This window comes from Colletotrichum higginsianum, chromosome 10, assembly GCF_001672515.1.
Source record: "Colletotrichum higginsianum IMI 349063 chromosome 10, whole genome shotgun sequence".
Classification (NCBI taxonomy): Eukaryota; Fungi; Ascomycota; class Sordariomycetes; order Glomerellales; family Glomerellaceae; genus Colletotrichum; species Colletotrichum higginsianum.
The window spans coordinates 2,108,670-2,126,066 of record NC_030962.1 but is presented as its reverse complement, the minus strand read 5'-3'; the positions used below and the strand labels follow the sequence as shown (position 1 = coordinate 2,126,066).

The following is a 17,397-nucleotide window of genomic DNA, read 5'->3' as shown; positions in this document are numbered from 1 at the left end:
CGGAAATCTTCTCATCACCGAAACGCAACTGGCAATCTGCTGTTCGACTCTTCTTTTCCCCTCTCCTTCCTTTCTTGTTCGTGTTGTCGTATTGCGATGGCCCCTCCCACCGCTCACTCGTTCACAATCGAATAGCCATAATGCCACCCTTCCTTCCTCATATCCTCCCTCACCTTGTATACCCCCTCAGCAACATCCAACAAACCAAGATCGACCTCGACGACCTCCATCGCCTCCTCGGCAGCCAACTTTCCAAGCGACCCGACGAGAGGCATCGCGACCTGACTGACGCCGCAATACCTTACCCTCGTCCCGCCCTCCCTGACTTCCACTCCGCCCCCGCCCGCAGGCCCGCCCGCGTTGACGAGCACCACGGCCGCCGTGTTCTCAAACGCCCTCGCTACCATCACGTTCTCCAGAAACACTCTCTCCGAGTCCCGGTTCACCACCTGCACGCCCTCGTCCCCGCCCTCGTGCTTATACTCGTCCGCGAGCCAGAAGGCGGGACACACGATGACCCGTGCCCCGTCGCGGATGAGCTCCCGGAAGGCCTCGGGGAACGCCAGGTCCCAGCATATTAGCATCCCCACTCTTCCCAGCGGCGTGTCAAATGCGCCGTGCGGTGCCGGGCCCTTGGTGAGGTGCGGCCGTTCGTTGTGCCACAGGTTCTTCTTCTTGTACTGCCCCAGCACGGCGCCGTCCGGGCCGATGAAGTAAGCGACGTTGAGGAGATCGAAGTCGTCGTCGCCCTCGCCGTCGAGTTCGACAATGGTGCCCGGCACAATCGAGATGCCAACATCCCTGGCCAGCGTCCGGTACTTCTCCAGGTAGACCCTTGATTGTGCGCAGCTCGACACAAACGCGGGATGGTCGGGGACCCATGATGTGAGATGGTACTCGGGAAGGACAGCGAGCGAACAGCCGCGGGACGCGGCGGAGCGGATGTACGACTCTGCTTTGGCAAAGTTCACCTCTGGCGCGACGACCTGTGATGCTTGTCAGAAATCTTTCCCGAGCCCCTCTTGTGGCATTACTACGTGTCCACATGAGCCAGGTAGACAACTACCCAAGGAACCCGCAGGAGAGAGACAAGAGATGAGCGCGGGAGCTAAACTTAGTTGAGGCGTTTTTTTAGGAGAGGTAGTCCTAGACTTGCTGACCTTGGGGTGCATTTGTATGAGCGCGATCTTAACCTTGTTCGACATCGCCGCTATTTTTCGTCTCGTCTTGACGTTAATCCCGCAGTTTGGAGGCAGTTGCGTGTTTGGAGACAACGGCAAACTTTGGCTAGAAGTCGGGGTTAGGCTATGAGGGGAGGCAATGACAGCGGTCTGTATTCATGTACTTCCCCGCAGCCTACCTTGCACTGGCATTACTGGCATGAATTAAGATAAGCAAGAGGCGGGGGACAGATCAATGAGAACGACCAAATTCCAGTTATTGAGCGATGTACCCGAGTGGGCGATTTGCTAAGTCGATATGAGAGAAAATGATGTCAGAGGCAACCCTATCGCTTTTCCCATTTTGATTACCAGCAACCCCCATGAGCCAGACCGTAATTCTGAAAGTAAAAGCAAAGTTTGAAAAAAAGAAGAAAAAAAGAAAAAAACTCCCGAAAAAAACGCACGCCGAACTCAATTGCCCCGAGACCAGTTGTTATAAAGGCCGTATAAGTGGTTTGATGTGGGTATGTATGACGGTATTTCTCTTTGACGCACGACGCCCCGGAATCATTTTAATCACCGGCTCTTGCGTAATTTCATTGGCAAGTCTCGAGAACGGCGAGCTTCAGCTAGAGTGGAAGCAAGTGTGACGTTTGCATCGCAGTGTAGGGGGGGGTTTCCAAATCGAGGAATATCAAGAGCGCTCGGAGAATGGTCTCTGGCGTAAGATACGACGAGGCCGGCGAGTTCGCCTGTGGCAGGTAAATCAGAATTCACGCCTTCATCAAGAAGCCGACAGTGAACTTACCTAGCACTATAAGTCCAAAGTTCCTAACGGCGGATGGCGGTAGACCGTACGATCCCATGAGTAGGGATGCAGCCGGACACATGAGGTACGGCAGCCAGCTTGTCCAGCTAGATCGACGGCTGAGAGAGCCACGAACGTCAGACGTTGAGATCACCATATCGTCTAGTGTCTCCAATAGACTGCCTGACAATCTCTGGGCCAGATCTAGATTATCGGTATGGGACTCGTACTTTGACGACAAGTCTTCTGTGACATCTAGAAGTCTCTCCAATCCCTGAGATATGTTAGCAAGAGAGTTGGTGACAAACTAAAGGGATAATACTGGCTTTCTCTAAGTGCTCTTGTCGACCTGCCAGTTCTGTCAATTGAAGGGTTGACAGTTCCTAAATCAAAATCAGCTTGGTTTGTGACCTCGTAGGACTCAAATTCACCCACCATCTGACTCTGTAGGGAAACAGACGACGCTGCAGCTGTTGCGAGCGCGGACATGACAACAGCAACTTCGAGCTCAGCATGGTCCTTGAAGTTTGTTAGTGCCACTTTTTGAGACGCTGCAACTTCGGCATTGTTGCTCAAGAATGTTTTGAGAAGAACGCTCAGCAACTGTTGGAGGGTTTGGGCATCCTCAAGACCGCTTTTCATCGCAGAGTTTGATTCCTTGATTTATAAATTAGATTAGGTTTTGATTGTTGTCCTGCGCTTAACTCACCTGGGCCATCTGCATCACATTCTGAGAAATCGTGTGGTCCAAGTCTTGAAGTGTGTCTCGCAGTCGGTCAATGTCAGGGATCATTTTCTCTAGCCGTTTCGTCGCCTCTGTCGCTCGCGCGTTGATGGTCTCGAATCGAGCCTCAAGTTCACGCTCAACCCCCTCAGAGAGCTTGGACAGAACTTCTGTGAGCCGCTGGTGCAGGCGAATACTCTGGGCTATGAAAGGGTAAGCAGTGGTATCAGTACATGAAGATGGGAAATGTACCTTTGTCGTTATCTGCACGAGCAGCCTCGCAGAACCTCAAAGCCTTGTGGCGATAGCTGACCCAAGTATTCCATGCCGAGTCTGACTTGGCCAGCCCCGAAAGACACGAGTCGATCTGTTGAGGGGAAACGTGAAGTCGAGGGATTGTCGAGTCAGGGAGACTGATCAAAGAGTACTCTCGGAACGGCGTACAGCCAGAGGGGATGACAAAACTGCCTCTTTCGAGGTCGCAAATGGCGAGACTGGCTGCATAAGAGTCGACAAAGTCACGAACCTGTCTACCGCTATCGATGAGGACGGTAGCATCGTCTTTCCCGTCGAGTAGCTGACAATTGTTAACCAGTAGTCGGGCGGCGATACGATGGCACAAGGGTTCGGACTCGAGATCTTGAAGCTCTTGCATAGCGACGTCGAAGACACTTGACAGGCGCGACTTGTCCCGGGCCGCAACCGTGGGGTTCACGATGTGCTCTACCAAGGACCGAGGGAAGTTGGATCTGTCTCCGTTGCTGCCCCAGGAGAATGCATCGACGCCGCTAACGCAGAAAATAACCCACAAAACTCCCCATAGAAACTTGGAGGTTCTGTGATTCATATTGTTACAAGAGTCGAGTCGAAGTTGTAAATGCAAAAGGAAGCAGGCAGTTAGGTGAAGGGTGGAGGGTGGAGGGGTAACGTGTCGGTGGATCGTCGAACTCGAGGGGATCCTCGTACGCTGCGAAGTTTGCGTGCGTGATCGACAGCATAGATTTGGGAGGATGAAATGAGTGGATGAGTGGCTTTTTCTCGGTCGATTGAGGTTGACCGCAGTGGCTCGAGACAAAGTTGAGGCAGGTGTTAGAAAGAAGCGACCAGTTCTCGTGGCCAGCGGGAAGAAATGATCTTTCCTGAAGGAGTTTGATACTTGAGATGGAAATTCAAGGTGGAAGGTGTGACAAGTGAAGGACGAGTTGCGAAGGCGTCTTTTGAGAAGGTGCCTTTCTCGAGGATGGGTGGGAAGGAAAGGAAGGCAGTCACGACACTCTTCTATGCAAGTGCAGCCCATTCGCCTCCATCTACCTATCTACCTACCTAAGGTAGGTAGTTGATTCGGTACCCACCTAGGTACCTCAGGTAGTTAGGTATGTAATAATGTGACAATACGTGGTTTCAGTCCAAACCGACAGACACACAGCGCGGATGACTATGGCCTGTTCATCGAAGTCAGTCAGAATGGCAGTGCCCACAACAGGATGTTGAGACACGCCTCTCTGACCTTTTTGTGAAAAGTCTCTCATGGAAATCGTTCATTTACGTGAGGAAGTTTAATGCATCCCTGGACTGCTATCTATATACTTCCACGACGACTCAAATTGATAGAGTGAACATAAGGTAGTGGCGATGAAAGAAAGGGGAACTGGCGGCAGGAACAGCACCACCAAACAGGCACAGTCATTGATGAAGATAGTTATTTGAACGCTGAAAAAGCCACTATTCGCTCTGGAGAACGCTATCCAACGCCAAACCAGAGCGATTCTAAACCCATTACAGGGAAATGTTGGAAAAGTTGTGTCACAGTTGCATCTCCATGAGGGGCACATCAGAAGGAAGGGGATTTATCCATCGGGAATATGTTCCTTCGTACTAAATTACGCGAACAAGATTTTTCTGATTGCTGGAGCTTAAAGCCATAAGTCGCACAGCTCAGGTTGCAAGAACTAACTGCCAAAAGCGTTCGTCATTTGGAAGCTCATCGGCATGGCACCGCAAAGCCCTTGCCAAGGGTGATACGGACAATTTGAGAGCTGAAGATTGCTGTTCCCTTTTTAACAGGCATTGATATGAAACACTGTTCAGTCCATCCCCACCTAAACTGCATTCTAGGAAACACTGGCAGGCACACATAGTCCCGAGGGCTAGTTGGAGGATGTTGGCTCCCTTCTGAGAGTTGAATATCCGGCTGCTGCTATATTGTTGATATTTGGCAGGTTCCTACCCAAAAGCGGAGATGGTTCTATCTATACTGCCTCGTGGAAACACCTACTTACCATAAGATCATCGCCGAGGCATCTGGCAAACTCACAGTACTCGAAGCTGGAGCTATCTACAGGTACCGGCGGCTTTGGCATCCCCATGACCCAGAAGAATCTGTGACTTAACACCCTACATCACAACTATTTTGGACTCTACCAGCCCTACGACAAAGAGGGCATTGTTTTCCTCCACTTGGATGGGCCCTCCAGGATAGGTCATTCGCTGCATGAGCAACCTGCCGTGTACGTGCTTTATGCACGTCTGCAATGTGCGTCTGACAAATGGGCCAACGAGGAGGACTAACCGGATCAGCTCATTCGCGCAGGAGGTCGCAGTAGCGGGACATTCTTGCTCAAAACTACATGATACGGGATGCGAGAATATTGCAAGGCTAACCTGCCGTGTCCGTCGCCGGGAGCAGTCAGCGTTGTATCCCGCTCTTCGTTTCTCGCATGCTGCTGCAAGCCGACTGATGGGGTTCACATTCGTTTCCCGTCCCTTCTCCTCGGTTGAGCGGGATTGACTATGGGCAGCATGGGACGAATGAGTCGTGACTTTTGAGGGTTGATACCCTGGAGTTGATCATCGGCCAGAAGTGACTACCACTTGACAAGTGTGTGATAAGGCCAGGCGGGGGGAATACATCCGGAGGAGTCAACAGGGGTCCAGGGTCTTTGAACATCAACATGTCAACATCACAGCCCCCACCGTTTGACACAATAAACTCTTTGAACGAATGGCCTGCTGCTCACTTCCCTGCATCTCGTCAAGAAACCTGCGCCACTAGTTTCCCGCAGTCAAAAAACGGGAGCAGAATCTCGATTTCACACGGGGAGAACGGAGGGAGGAGGCGCCCGTGTTAACTGCTTTTCCTTCTTCTTTTTCTCTCCCTGCTTCCACAACTACTATGCAATCATCTGGCTAGCCCATGCCGAAGCCCTCTGACAGACTGCATAGCGAGGAGAAAAAAGTGAAAACCCCGTGGCTGTTCGCGGGAGTGACGTCGCTTGTGGCTCCACGGGTTGACGAATAGACCCCAACCCCCGACTCCTCTCTCCATCCACCGAACCCACCCATGCCAATTCCGCACCTGGCACACATCCAACTTGTCAAGGTCATTTGGCACAATGTTGAGATGTGATATTTTGCATTTCGTCCCAAGGTTGACTATAGTTTCCAGTACCGCGGAACGCGGCAGGGCGTCCGAACGGCCCAGGCCACATGATCCTGGTCACACATGAGTACAATGATGTCCGTCGTGGCCCGGAGGGGATATAATGGCCTTCTTTCAACCTCCCCCTTCTACCCCCTTGTGAAGTTTCCTCAAGCGTTTTCAGAGAGGCCATCTGGCTAGCGATTTTGCTTATTTATGTTTACTTGCCCGCCGCGGACGTCTTTCGTTAGCTCCTGTTGTCCGACCGAGACTCCTCTGAGTTATACTGCTGCGAATTCGATGTCTTGAAGCTCTCGTTCGGAGCGTCTTTTCTGTCTACGCTTCCTGCTGTTATTAGACAGCCCACGACGCCCCAGTCCGAAGCAGACAAACCGAGAAGGCAAAGAAACGAACCTGTCCATCTTATAGATCTGGGAAATCTTGAAGAGAACTCAATTGTACGTGGTAGGAGAGAACCGACGATATTGGAGAGCTGCTCAATTATTCGTATGATGGCCCTCTTGGAACTCGAGGCTGTGTATAGAACCGTGGCGATGACATGAACTAACATGTATGTACAGCAATTGTAAACAACGAGAAACCACGAGAGTAAGGCTCAACATATTGTGAGCTGGGATACTCAAAACCATGTGCAAACAGATCGACAAGAAGTTTGAATGTGGACATACCGGCTTCCACGATATCCAGTGGTGCTCCAACATGGGCAAAGAATGCAAGGGACCGAAGCCCAAGCACGACATAGTCTCCTGGCCTGGGCTTTGTACCGATTGCGCCAATCGAGCGGCCGATCCGAACCCTCGACGTCGCTGAGAAGGGCAAAGTAAGGTCCATACCGCTGTCAGTGAAGCAATTCGAGTCAGGAGAGAATTGTGACGCAAGAGGGGTTGCGACGATTGATTTAGATTATGTGACTAGCTCTGTTGTGCGGATAGCACCTTGAGGATTTCAACCAAGAGCCATGTGCATCACTGACTTGTTGCTGTCCAACCTCCCTCAGCAATGCATTCTCTCCGTCTCCAGGCGACCATCTTCTCCTCTACATCGCTGATATTTCTACGCATCTTGTGCTTACTTCCAACCGTCAGGCTTGACGCAGTACCAGTAGCCTGCCATGACGTTTCCCCTGTAGCACCCGCTCAATCCTCCTACGCCACGGTTCAGGGATATGAGCTCGGCGAGATCGATTTGGTTCTTGTCGGCAAGAGTTTGGCATGTGTCGCTCGGCACTGCTTGGTAAAACTTGATGCACTTAGGCCACATTGGCTCGATATGTGGGTTAGGGGTGTGGACGGGCTCTGCCGGGGCGGCCATGACGGGCAACACTAGGATGATAACTTCGATGATCTTCATGATGGGCTGGAGGCGTGTTCCTTGGCCCTGTGACAGGGAAATGGATATGTGATATGATGATCAAAGTTTCCGAGTTCTAGCAGAGACCGACCAAGGAGGAGCATTTATACCAACGAGTATTGACATTGCCATCTTCATTCACCGTCGCAGTACTATGCATCTTGACTCTTGACGAAATGAATGTACACGGTCTAGCGCACATTGTTTCCCAAGCCAACCATCAGTATGGGCGCTTACCTGAAAAATGCATTGCCGCAATTGAAGAAGGCAAGCACGGGATAACAATCAGGAACTGAGAAGTAGCACTTGGTCAAAACGGTGTGCAGTCTAGGGTGAAGAAAGCAAGTCGACATAAATGCGGCGTCTCCCACGAAGAAGCATTACGGCATGCAAGGAGGAGGGGGAGGAGATATTAGAAAGGAACTGCTGGAAACTGAATGTTCTCAAACACCAAATGGCGCCAACGGACATCAGGGATGTCTTGGTTGCTGGCGCCTATCTTGAACACCCCACGTGCTTTGTAGCCACTGGCGCTCAGCCGCGGACTTTGACTAGGAGACAACTGCAACCTTCGGAGCAGAGGCAAAGAGGCCTCTATGGGCGATGTGTGCATATGTGTGCATATGTGTAGCGCGTGATATCGCCCAGACGATGGGCGGGGAACCATTGCTCTTGGGGCGGAGAGCTCCGGGGAGTGATTCACTGCCAACTGCGGCCAAGAGATCGGCAGGCGGGCGGCGGGTGATTGGAAACTTGCTAGCAACGGGCAATGAATTCCGGTAGCCATGCGTCAAAGCCATCCGTGGCTGCGCTGCCCACCCGATGGCGGCTTGCCTGCCCTGGAATGGAAAGTGTCGTGCTTGTCAGTCAAGAACTGGAAGGAGGAAGGAAGAAAGGAAGAAAAGAAGGGGAGGGGTGACCCCCAAAAACAAGCCAAACGGAATCAGTCAGAGGCAGGCGGACCCTAACGAAGCGGGAAGTCTATTCTGGGGTGACGCTCGGATCACTATGCAAGGCTGATAGTCCGGATGGGTTCCAGTGGGGCCGGATCGACATATATCCAATGGAATGGGCCTGTTGCGGGACTTGGCGCACATCGCACGACTCCCCTCTAACAGCCTCGTCCATCATACGATTGTCAAGATGAAGTGGACGATTTTTGATACGCTCAGCCAGTGTCCCCCGGCCACTGGTAAATTCCATGTCAGGCCATTCCCTCCGATCCTCGATCGTTCTTTCCCGCCCAATTCGCCAGATTTTTCTGCCTTTCGGCCGCCGTGGCCCGAGTCATCTCCCTCTCCCGTTCATCTCGCGGCTGCCGGCGCGGGCTCACTTGTTTTTAATGTCCTTCCTGAATATCAGCCGACTTTCGACCTTCGACTTGCTCTTCCGGCGCCCTTTTGCGACTCGCCATCCCCTCAGCTTTCTGCGTCCTGCTACCGTTGCCAACCGCCAACCACGTCACCTGAACCTCCCAAACTCGTCTTCCGCTCCATAAACCTCCTGCCACCTTCCACAGGTCTCTGTCCGCATACGTAAGGTGTGACCAGTCATTTTCGTTTCGGCCTCCACAAATCCCTCCCCAACCCTCAACTCTTTTCTTGTCCTTCCCCGTGTTTGGCAAATCTTGCTCTCTGTCCTCGTGCTTCTTGTTTGCCTCCTATGTCTAACTCACATTCGTCGCGAATTCTCGCCCTCGCCCTCGTTCCTTCGAATTTCGCGAACCTGAGCTGATCTTAACAAGCGGAAATCCCCGCCGCCGCCGCCGTTGCCCTGCCCTCCGCCTACAAGCGACACCCCTCGCGATATACACATACGAACAACTGCTTCCGTCCTTCGTTGCATCCTGCATTCCGAGTTATCCCTGTCGAAGCCGACGGCTGCTGCTTTCCTTGTTTCCATTGACTTCGTTGCCATTGGATGACATCGCAAGGTGGTACGACTGGCCATCTTGAACGGCCAAACTCTTCTCCCAACCAAGAAGCATACGATATCTGAGCGCCTCTGTGTCCAAATATAGCCATCAAGCGGTCAAGCCGCCCTACATTCAGTCCACAATTCACATATCGATATCTACATCGACGACCGCCGACGATTCGGGGGCTGAAATGCTGGCTTTGTGATGGACCCCAACTTTCTCAAGAACCTAGACTATTTCGCCGTCCCCAACAACCAAACCACGACCTCTGTCGAACAAACTGCCGAGTCATCCGCCACAGGTGCTGCTAGAAATGCGCCCGCCACCTCTCTTTGGGAATCCCTAGGGGGCGACCAAGAAAACTCCGAGTCAACGTCCAACGGTCCTTCCGGATCGCTGCCGTCCTTTGCTCAGCCATCACCCAGCAGCACTAACCTCGGCCTGGGCTCCATGCCAGCTCAGATGCAATTCAGTCATGGCCAGCCCAGGAATAATGGCCTTCCAAATAGAGCTGCGCCAGGCCAGAATTCGCGGCGGAGAGATGCCCATGTACGTAAGCGGACCAAGGTCGATTCCGAGGCCGCAGCGCTTGAGTCTGTTGACTACTGGATTCAATTCGACGATGACGAAGAGCAGAAGTTTGGTGGAAGCTTCGAGATCGACTTTTCCAGACGTAGCAATCCTACTCCGAACTACCGGCCAAGGTACTTCCATCCTCCCACGTAAACGTGACGCGCCAAGATGAACGAACTGACGCCTATCAGACCGGCTGCAAATCGTCTAAACCCAATGTCTACAACACCTGGTCTGGGCGCCGGGTTATATACCCACCCTGTTTTTAAGCCAGAGGATTTCATGGACGACGCAGCCCTCGACAATGCTTTGTCTGACGACGAGGATTTTCTGGAGTCAATGAACCTTGGCGACCAACTTGGGAAGATTGAGTCTCAGCCGCCACAGGAGGTGCCTCCCAGAGAGGGTCTTTACTCGACACCCCTGAGTTGGGAAAAGCCAGCGCCTGGACTCAGGATGAACCCCCTTTTTGGAATGGGCGGCATGAACGCACCCATGCTTGACCCTGAGCAACGGCGACTACTGGCAATAGCTTTGAACACGGGTGGTCGATCATCGGCAACCAGTTTGGGCTCCGGCATGGGGTTTGGTGTTGGTGCGGATCTAGGTCCCGAGTTTGCGAGCCTCGAAAATTTCGACGCAAACATGGCTACAGGTAATCTGAGCGACATTGCCAGAGGCTCCGAACAGTCGGCCCTTGACAAGGGCAAGAACAAGGAAAAGGCCTCTGGAAAGGAGGAAGCCCAGTCGTATCGGCCCCAAGTATCCCGAACCGCCACCAATGCTACTAGCATATCTGAAAAGTCCAAAGACAAGGCCAAGTCGGGTGACCGAACGGCGCATAACGACATTGAGAGGAAGTATCGTACCAACCTTAAAGACAGAATTTCAGAGCTTCGCGATGCAGTCCCATCCCTTAGGTCAATACCCGAGGAGGGAGGTGAAGATGCCGAGGCAGACAGTCAATCGCAACGTGGTCCTAAAGTCAGCAAGGTAGGAAGAGCCTCACTGACTCAATCAATGGGATAACCGCTCACAAAACCGGCAGGGCACCGTCCTTACAAAAGCGACTGAGTATATACATTACCTAGAACGAAGGAACAAGGCCATCATGCGCGAGCATCAGGAACTCGCGAGGCGCCTGCAAGCCTTTGAGCAGCTCTTGAGCGCCCAAGCGCGGCAACCTTTCCCGATGCCCAATTACAGCAGAACCCTCTTCGACCCTAGAGGTTTCTGTTGACGTGTCTCTCCTCTTAACACACATTACGCATTATGATTGCGAGTTGTACATATTACGTTTTCATGGACTGCGATTTACCCCACAATATACGATTGCGGTCAATCTACGAGGAATGAATAGGTACTATTATATAATGAAAGGTTATCAGACCTGCAATAAAATGTTTGCACACAGGTTTTAGTCATCTTGGGCCCTAGTGAAACTCGGACAGGAGACGCGGGTAGTTGACATCGTCCAGCAGCCATCCTCATATTAGTTCATCAATGTAAACCCAGTTCTGAACCTGTAGCGATACCAACGAGACCTCGATAAGAAGACGTGTTGATACCAAATCGCCCTGCAAAACCCCAAAGAACGGTTTGTTTTCGCTTGCGACTCCATTGAGGCTGCCCCTCCTACCCCTTGGCAGCTCAGATGCAGACAGATCTCTGAGAGGACTGCTTGAAGCAGCAGGCTGCTAAACTTGTTGCTCGCTATCTGTACCGCTGCAGGAGTAATCTTGTTTCTCTGCATATCAGTTGATGGGTACGGTTGCTAACTACAATCTGCCTGAATGATCCATATTCGAAGAAACCCCAAGAGACTAAAAAACCAAGGCAAAATGTACGACATGAAAAGACCCCGCCCGTTCTTTGCCGGGAACGTGCTTGAGTGTATCGAGGGTCGAGCTTCAAAGGGCCCACGGTCCTGGTCATTGGTGTTGAGAAGGTGAGGTCATGGAACCCGGTCTCCCAGCCGAGTAAGAAAGCTTATTGGGTGGCTACGTTTCACAAATATCGAATTCTCTGCTAGTAATCGCTGGTTTCTTGTCAATCTAGCAAAAGCTGAGTGTTGACACACAATGGCGCATAGATCAATGCCGAATCTGGTATTTTACTTCAGTATTACAGCAATGGACTACTTTTGGTTACAGGGTTCACTTGTTATACACGACTTCTTCAGTCCCTAAGGGCTTCAATGTCGGCGATCTCCTTGACGGCCTCTGTGGTGAGGATGTATGGCGACTCCTCGTCTACACAAATGCTGTCCTCGATCCGCACGCCCAAGCCCCGGAAGGACTTTGGCCATCGGTCCGTATCCGGGACATAGATGCCAGGCTCAATGGTCACACAATGCCCCTTCTTTAAGGGTGTCCTCCTGCCGTAGCCCGGCACATCGTGTACGTCCAGACCGACGTAGTGGCCGACATGGTGCGGGAAAAGCACGTCCATGTCACGGGATGTGATATCGAAACCCAGGCTCTTGAGCTGCCCGAGCAGCCCCGCCGAGGTGTGATCATGGATGTCGTCCAAAGATAGGTTCGCATTCTCCCGGCACAGCGAGACACTAGAGCGCTGGACCGTGAGCACAGCCTCGTAGAGATCTTTCTGCGCGGGCGAGAACTTGCCGCTCACGGGCCATGTGCGAGAGATGTCGGTGATGTAGGTGCCGTATTCGCCGCCGGCGTCGACGAGGACCGTCTCGCCGTCGCGCAGTACATTATTGTTCACGACGTAGTGAATGCAAAGGCCGTTCTGGCCACCGGCGACCACGGGGACATATGCCGGACCGTCGCAGCCGTCGGCGGCGAAACGGTAGTCGAGGAAGGCATGGAGATCCTTCTCGCGGTTCCACGATCTGCGCATGGCGTCGGTGATGACGCGCCCAGAGATCTGGCCAGCGCGGCGCATGTTGGCAACCTCGGCCGGAGACTTGATGGCTCTCAGAGAGTTGACAACGGGATAGAGGGGCAGCTTGACGGAGGGAAACCAAGACTTGTCAGCCTTCATGAGCTGCCAAAGCTTGCTCTCCTGCTCGCCCTGACGCGGCTTCTCAATGTCCGTATAGACACGGCTAGCGCCCTTAAGGATCTCGGGGAGATGGCGGTCGAGTTTGGAAATGTCGGCGGCCTTATCGGCGTTGAAGATGTCGATGGCAGCCTGAACACCGTTCCGAGGGCCCATCCATTGCTCGGCGACCGGGTCCTTTGGCTTCGTGAATAGATGGAAGACGAAGTCGCCGAATTCCTTGCCCGTCTTTTGGATGACGGCGACCGAGTCGCCCTCGTTCCAGCCAGTGAGATAAAGGAAGTTGGACTCTTGGCGGTAGGGGAAGAAGACCGCGCCGGAACGGTATTGAAGGTCTGCGGCGGCGAGAACGGCGACGCCATTGTCTGGGAGCTTCTCGGCAAGGCGGGCGCGTCGTTCCCAGTACTCCTGGGCTGTGATGCCGGGCGTGACTGAGGAATTGCGTTAGCCAAATTTTTTTTTATTTTACACAAGGATGCATCTTTATTGAAAATCATGGCTCTCTCGTGAAGAGATGTAAATTTCTTGAGCAAACATAGAATATATTTCGGATGCATGAACGAAGCTCAACCTCCACAAGAACTGGGTTCCACTGACTCTCGCCGGCTTTGAGGATGTGAGGGTGAGTCTCATGCACGGGCTGGCCGAACTGCAGCTCGGCGGCAGAGACGGCGGAGTAGCGCCGGAATTGACAGCCAGTGAAGAATGAGAGCCGCCATTGTGACGCCGATTTCATGGGGCGTAGTCTCTGGGCGGTCTGAAGGGCGCGGCTCACCGGCCGTGAGACGTTCATGGCCGGATAAGCGATGGACGAGAAGAGGTGAAAAGGTGAGGCACAGTAACGGAGAGAATGAGGCACTACAATTCGGACGAGGTCATTTCCCTGGTACTGAAAGTGCAACGATTACAGAGAAATGCAGCAAGGCTGACTCGTCTTCCGTGAGGCCGAGGACCGAGTGAGGACTGGGGCGGCGTGGCTATCCCCTTGTCGAGTCGGATCGAGTGGATGTGATCTTGGGAGGGAGGACGGAGCACAGACGATGCTGAACAGTATTGGGTATTTTGATTTATGTATATAGTGAAGAGATGTGGTTCTGTGCCTACCTTACCTAGATAACTAAGGTATCTATCTGCAAGTGGCTTGCCGTACGTAGGTTCATACTGCAGAGTTAATCTCACTCCACATGCATTGCATGCATATATATGGAGAGGAGAGGTGGTACGAACCTGAATGTCAGGCACCGTGGACTGATTTAACGTTGCCGATGCATCCCAAGGGCTCTTGCGTGTGAAAAAGATACCTACTTTGATGCAGACAAGTTACTTGCACCCAGAAAAGTAGGCACTGGCAAATAGCAGCAGTGCAGAAGCGAACCTATTGCGAAGGTGCACCGGGAAATGGATCCAACAGGGACCCAGATGCAGCAGGATTTTTCCTGTTGTTTTCGCACTGGAGCAGCTCCATCCAATTTCCAGGCGGCCGTCGTCTAGGTAGGGGGCCCAGCAGCCCCAGTCAGCGTTGTTGCTACCTACTTACCTTAGGTAGGTACAGGTATCAACTGTCATGGTGGCTGGCTAACAGTGACCCTTCACTGTACTCGGCTTGCCAAACGGTAACTGCGAGACGCGCGCTGGGCCAAGCAAATTTTGGCCGGTTGCTGGAGAGGCGGCTGGCCCGTGCATGTTTTCGGCCGTGTCCAACTGGGATTAGCGCTGTTGTTCCCCTCCCAAACCCGTCAAGCGCGACTTGGGTCACTCGGGTGTAGTGACGGGGGGGTCCTTCTCCCACCCACCACACAACACCAACTGCCTCTCTTCGTTAATAAAGCTCTGCCCGAACCTGCCCACACCAAATCACACACCTCGAGGTGCTGCCCGTACGAACCCCCGACGACGACAATCCTCCCCTTCGTCATCCACCTCTTGTCCCTCCGGCGGTATCAGAAGCTCTACCACGTTTCCGAATCGCTCTTCATGTCTTTGTGAAGACTTCGACACGGTCTCTGCTGGTACGCGTGAGCGACGTGTGTTCGCCTGCCACGTCGCGTGCTCGTCGTCCACAGAGCAGCCCCTCTCGACACCACATACACACACACACACTCTCTCTCTCTCTCTCTCTCTCTGTCTGTCGAACAAACCAAAACGACAAATCAACCGAGCTTTTTTTCGTTTCTTGTCGTCGAGCATATTGATTGGGCATTTTTTATGGCAGCCATATCACTCTCACCGAACTTCGCCCCTCCTCGTCCGGCCATGTCCACTAGACGAACGCCTTTGTCTAGCAACCCCAATGTGGTCAATTCCCCCTTGAGAGCCGCTTCTGCTCTGGCTCAGGCCAAGCACAAGCGCTCCCATGCCAATATTCAGCGAGAAGAATTATACGCCCAACCGCCGCCCTACAAAAAGCAAGCTGTCGAGAATGTTGGGTCGCGTCAACTGCGGTCGCCGTCCAAGATCACGAAGGCCTCCCAGCTACCCCAACGTGTGGGTCGGCCCGTCACTAAGGAGCGTTCGACACACCATGATGACGCCAGCGTCGAGAGGATCCGTCAATGGCAGGCCGAATACCGGGGGAGGTTCCCCAAGATGGTCTTTTACTTTGATAGTGTCCCCGAAGACCAGAGGGCCAAGCTTTCCAGACACGCACAGTCTCTCGGAGCCGTATGTCTAACATGTGAACCTGAACATCGTCCCCATCTTTGACTGACATCGTACTTGTGCAGAGAGACGAGCGATTCTTTTCGAGCAGCATTACCCACGTCGTGACCGCCCGCCCGATACCAGTGCAAGAGGACATGCAAACGTCTGCACACGATGTCGAGCCCGAAGAACAACCCCAGACCATCAACCCGTCCCTTCTTGACCGGTCTACCGATGCACGAAGGCGTCTCCTGCTGGAAACCACGTCGAGACGAGCCCAAACTCAAAACCAGGATGACAGAACCAGGCGGACGCGATCGACCCAGAGTAACGATGTCCTACATAAGGCCCGTGATATGGGCAAAAAGATTTGGTCTGTCGAGAAGTTCCAGAGGATGCTGCAGTTTCTGTTGGAGCCAGACCCGCATGTTGTCGCGGCCTATGGTGCTAAGGGCGAGCCTACGAGGCACCTGGTAAACAAAAAGACTACGGAGGAGCCCGGCTTGTTGCAGATGTTGCAGCACGAGCGACTAAACGGACCTTCAGATGCCGTGGCCAGCAGGGAGATGATCAATTTCAAGGGCCCGTACCTTTACGTCTACGACATTGACGAGAAGCAGAAGCCCATCATGGTGCGGGAATACCCCAAGGTCAACAACAAATACGATGGCGAGTGGCCCCAGTTCAGGACTGTTACGGACGGACGCTGCCCATTTGTCGAGGAACCTGAGGCGACCGAACGCTCTAGTCGGAAGCCATCCACGCAGCAAAAGGAACAGAAGGAACCGAAAGAACGTGCTGCAACGAAGCCGGTTGCCGAAGAACGGCAATCTCGTCAACTTCCTGAAGCCCTTGTACCCAAGGCCGTCATTGGCAAGCGCACGCTCTCTGAAATGCAAGATGGGCAGAACAAGACTCGGCCTGTGATGAAGCCCATGGACGTGTTCAACCCTCCTAAGGCCGTGGTTGCCAATCCCATTGATTTTGGACGGACACAGAACGCTTTTACCGGCCGGACTGGCACTGGCCGTTTCTTTGCAGGCGAGCCTGTGGCTTCTGGAGTGCAGCCGTCCAACATCACATCGGCTATCCGCTCGCAGATGATATCTTCTACATCTGGTATCAATGGTGCAAAGGCCGGTACTAGCAAGGAAGTGCATGGTTTGCAGCGAAAGGTGCTGCAAAGGGGAGCTCCTACGCCACAGGACGCCAGCTCTCGAAGGCTTACTGAGATGTCGTTGGATGCGACATCTGCTCGGTCTACCAGCGTCTCCAGGACTACTAGCAGGCGAATGGAGCTTATCGAGGAGGATCCTGACAAGCAGAGCTCCAAGCTCTCCAAGGCCAGCTGCAAGACGGCAGTACCGCCTCCTAAGAGTAAGCGTGACCTGAAGCCGGGATATTGTGAGAATTGCCAGGACAAATTTAAGGACTTTGATGAGGTATGTTCAAATACTGATAACTACTATTACCGGGCCATGCTAACATGCTTGAAGCACATTCTTACTCGCAAACACCGCAAGTTTGCCGAAAACATCGATAACTGGGCCGAGCTAGACGACCTTCTCGGCCAACTGGGCCGAGTACCCAAATATTCGAGGCACTCGCACTGCGATAATTACGCGGGCGAGTCCTTGTAGGCCTGGCCGGCCCATGGACCATTTTATCCCACCGCCCGGCATCTTGACTTCTACCCTGCCCAGCTTCCAAATATTCTTCTCGATTCCCCCTCTTGCCAACGCCAGCATCTTCAGA

General features: G+C 53.0%; 7 protein-coding genes across 7 annotated transcripts; 3 read left to right on the top strand and 4 right to left on the bottom strand.

Annotated features, from left to right (window-relative positions):
* Positions 1-113: 113 nt before the first annotated feature.
* CH63R_14116 (Carbon-nitrogen hydrolase) lies at positions 114-1,205 on the bottom strand (the record flags this gene model as incomplete). Its single annotated transcript, XM_018309090.1, has 2 exons — positions 114-986; positions 1,161-1,205. 2 exons carry the CDS (start codon positions 1,203-1,205, stop codon positions 114-116), a joined length of 918 nt encoding a protein of 305 aa, XP_018151408.1.
* A 731-nt stretch (positions 1,206-1,936) lies between these two features.
* CH63R_14115 (Nuclear membrane fusion protein Kar5) lies at positions 1,937-3,542 on the bottom strand (the record flags this gene model as incomplete). Its single annotated transcript, XM_018309089.1, has 4 exons — positions 1,937-2,245; positions 2,407-2,628; positions 2,681-2,898; positions 2,948-3,542. 4 exons carry the CDS (start codon positions 3,540-3,542, stop codon positions 1,937-1,939), a joined length of 1,344 nt encoding a protein of 447 aa, XP_018151407.1.
* Positions 3,543-7,202: 3,660 nt separating this feature from the next.
* CH63R_14114 (putative Class V chitinase) lies at positions 7,203-7,484 on the bottom strand (the record flags this gene model as incomplete). The annotated part of the gene is made up of 1 exon (XM_018309088.1): positions 7,203-7,484. One exon carries the CDS (start codon positions 7,482-7,484, stop codon positions 7,203-7,205), a length of 282 nt encoding a protein of 93 aa, XP_018151406.1.
* Positions 7,485-9,606: 2,122 nt separating this feature from the next.
* On the top strand, positions 9,607-10,128 carry CH63R_14113 (Helix-loop-helix DNA-binding domain-containing protein; the record flags this gene model as incomplete). Its single annotated transcript, XM_018309087.1, has 1 exon — positions 9,607-10,128. One exon carries the CDS (start codon positions 9,607-9,609, stop codon positions 10,126-10,128), a length of 522 nt encoding a protein of 173 aa, XP_018151405.1.
* A 15-nt stretch (positions 10,129-10,143) lies between these two features.
* CH63R_14112 (helix-loop-helix DNA-binding domain-containing protein) lies at positions 10,144-11,215 on the top strand (the record flags this gene model as incomplete). Its single annotated transcript, XM_018309086.1, has 2 exons — positions 10,144-10,968; positions 11,024-11,215. The coding sequence occupies 2 exons, from the start codon at positions 10,144-10,146 to the stop codon at positions 11,213-11,215; spliced, it is 1,017 nt and encodes a 338-aa protein (XP_018151404.1).
* Positions 11,216-12,153: 938 nt separating this feature from the next.
* CH63R_14111 (Metallopeptidase family M24) lies at positions 12,154-13,795 on the bottom strand (the record flags this gene model as incomplete). The annotated part of the gene is made up of 2 exons (XM_018309085.1): positions 12,154-13,433; positions 13,600-13,795. The coding sequence occupies 2 exons, from the start codon at positions 13,793-13,795 to the stop codon at positions 12,154-12,156; spliced, it is 1,476 nt and encodes a 491-aa protein (XP_018151403.1).
* A 1,412-nt stretch (positions 13,796-15,207) lies between these two features.
* On the top strand, positions 15,208-17,282 carry CH63R_14110 (Dfp1/Him1; the record flags this gene model as incomplete). The annotated part of the gene is made up of 3 exons (XM_018309084.1): positions 15,208-15,663; positions 15,726-17,084; positions 17,139-17,282. 3 exons carry the CDS (start codon positions 15,208-15,210, stop codon positions 17,280-17,282), a joined length of 1,959 nt encoding a protein of 652 aa, XP_018151402.1.
* Positions 17,283-17,397: the final 115 nt, after the last annotated feature.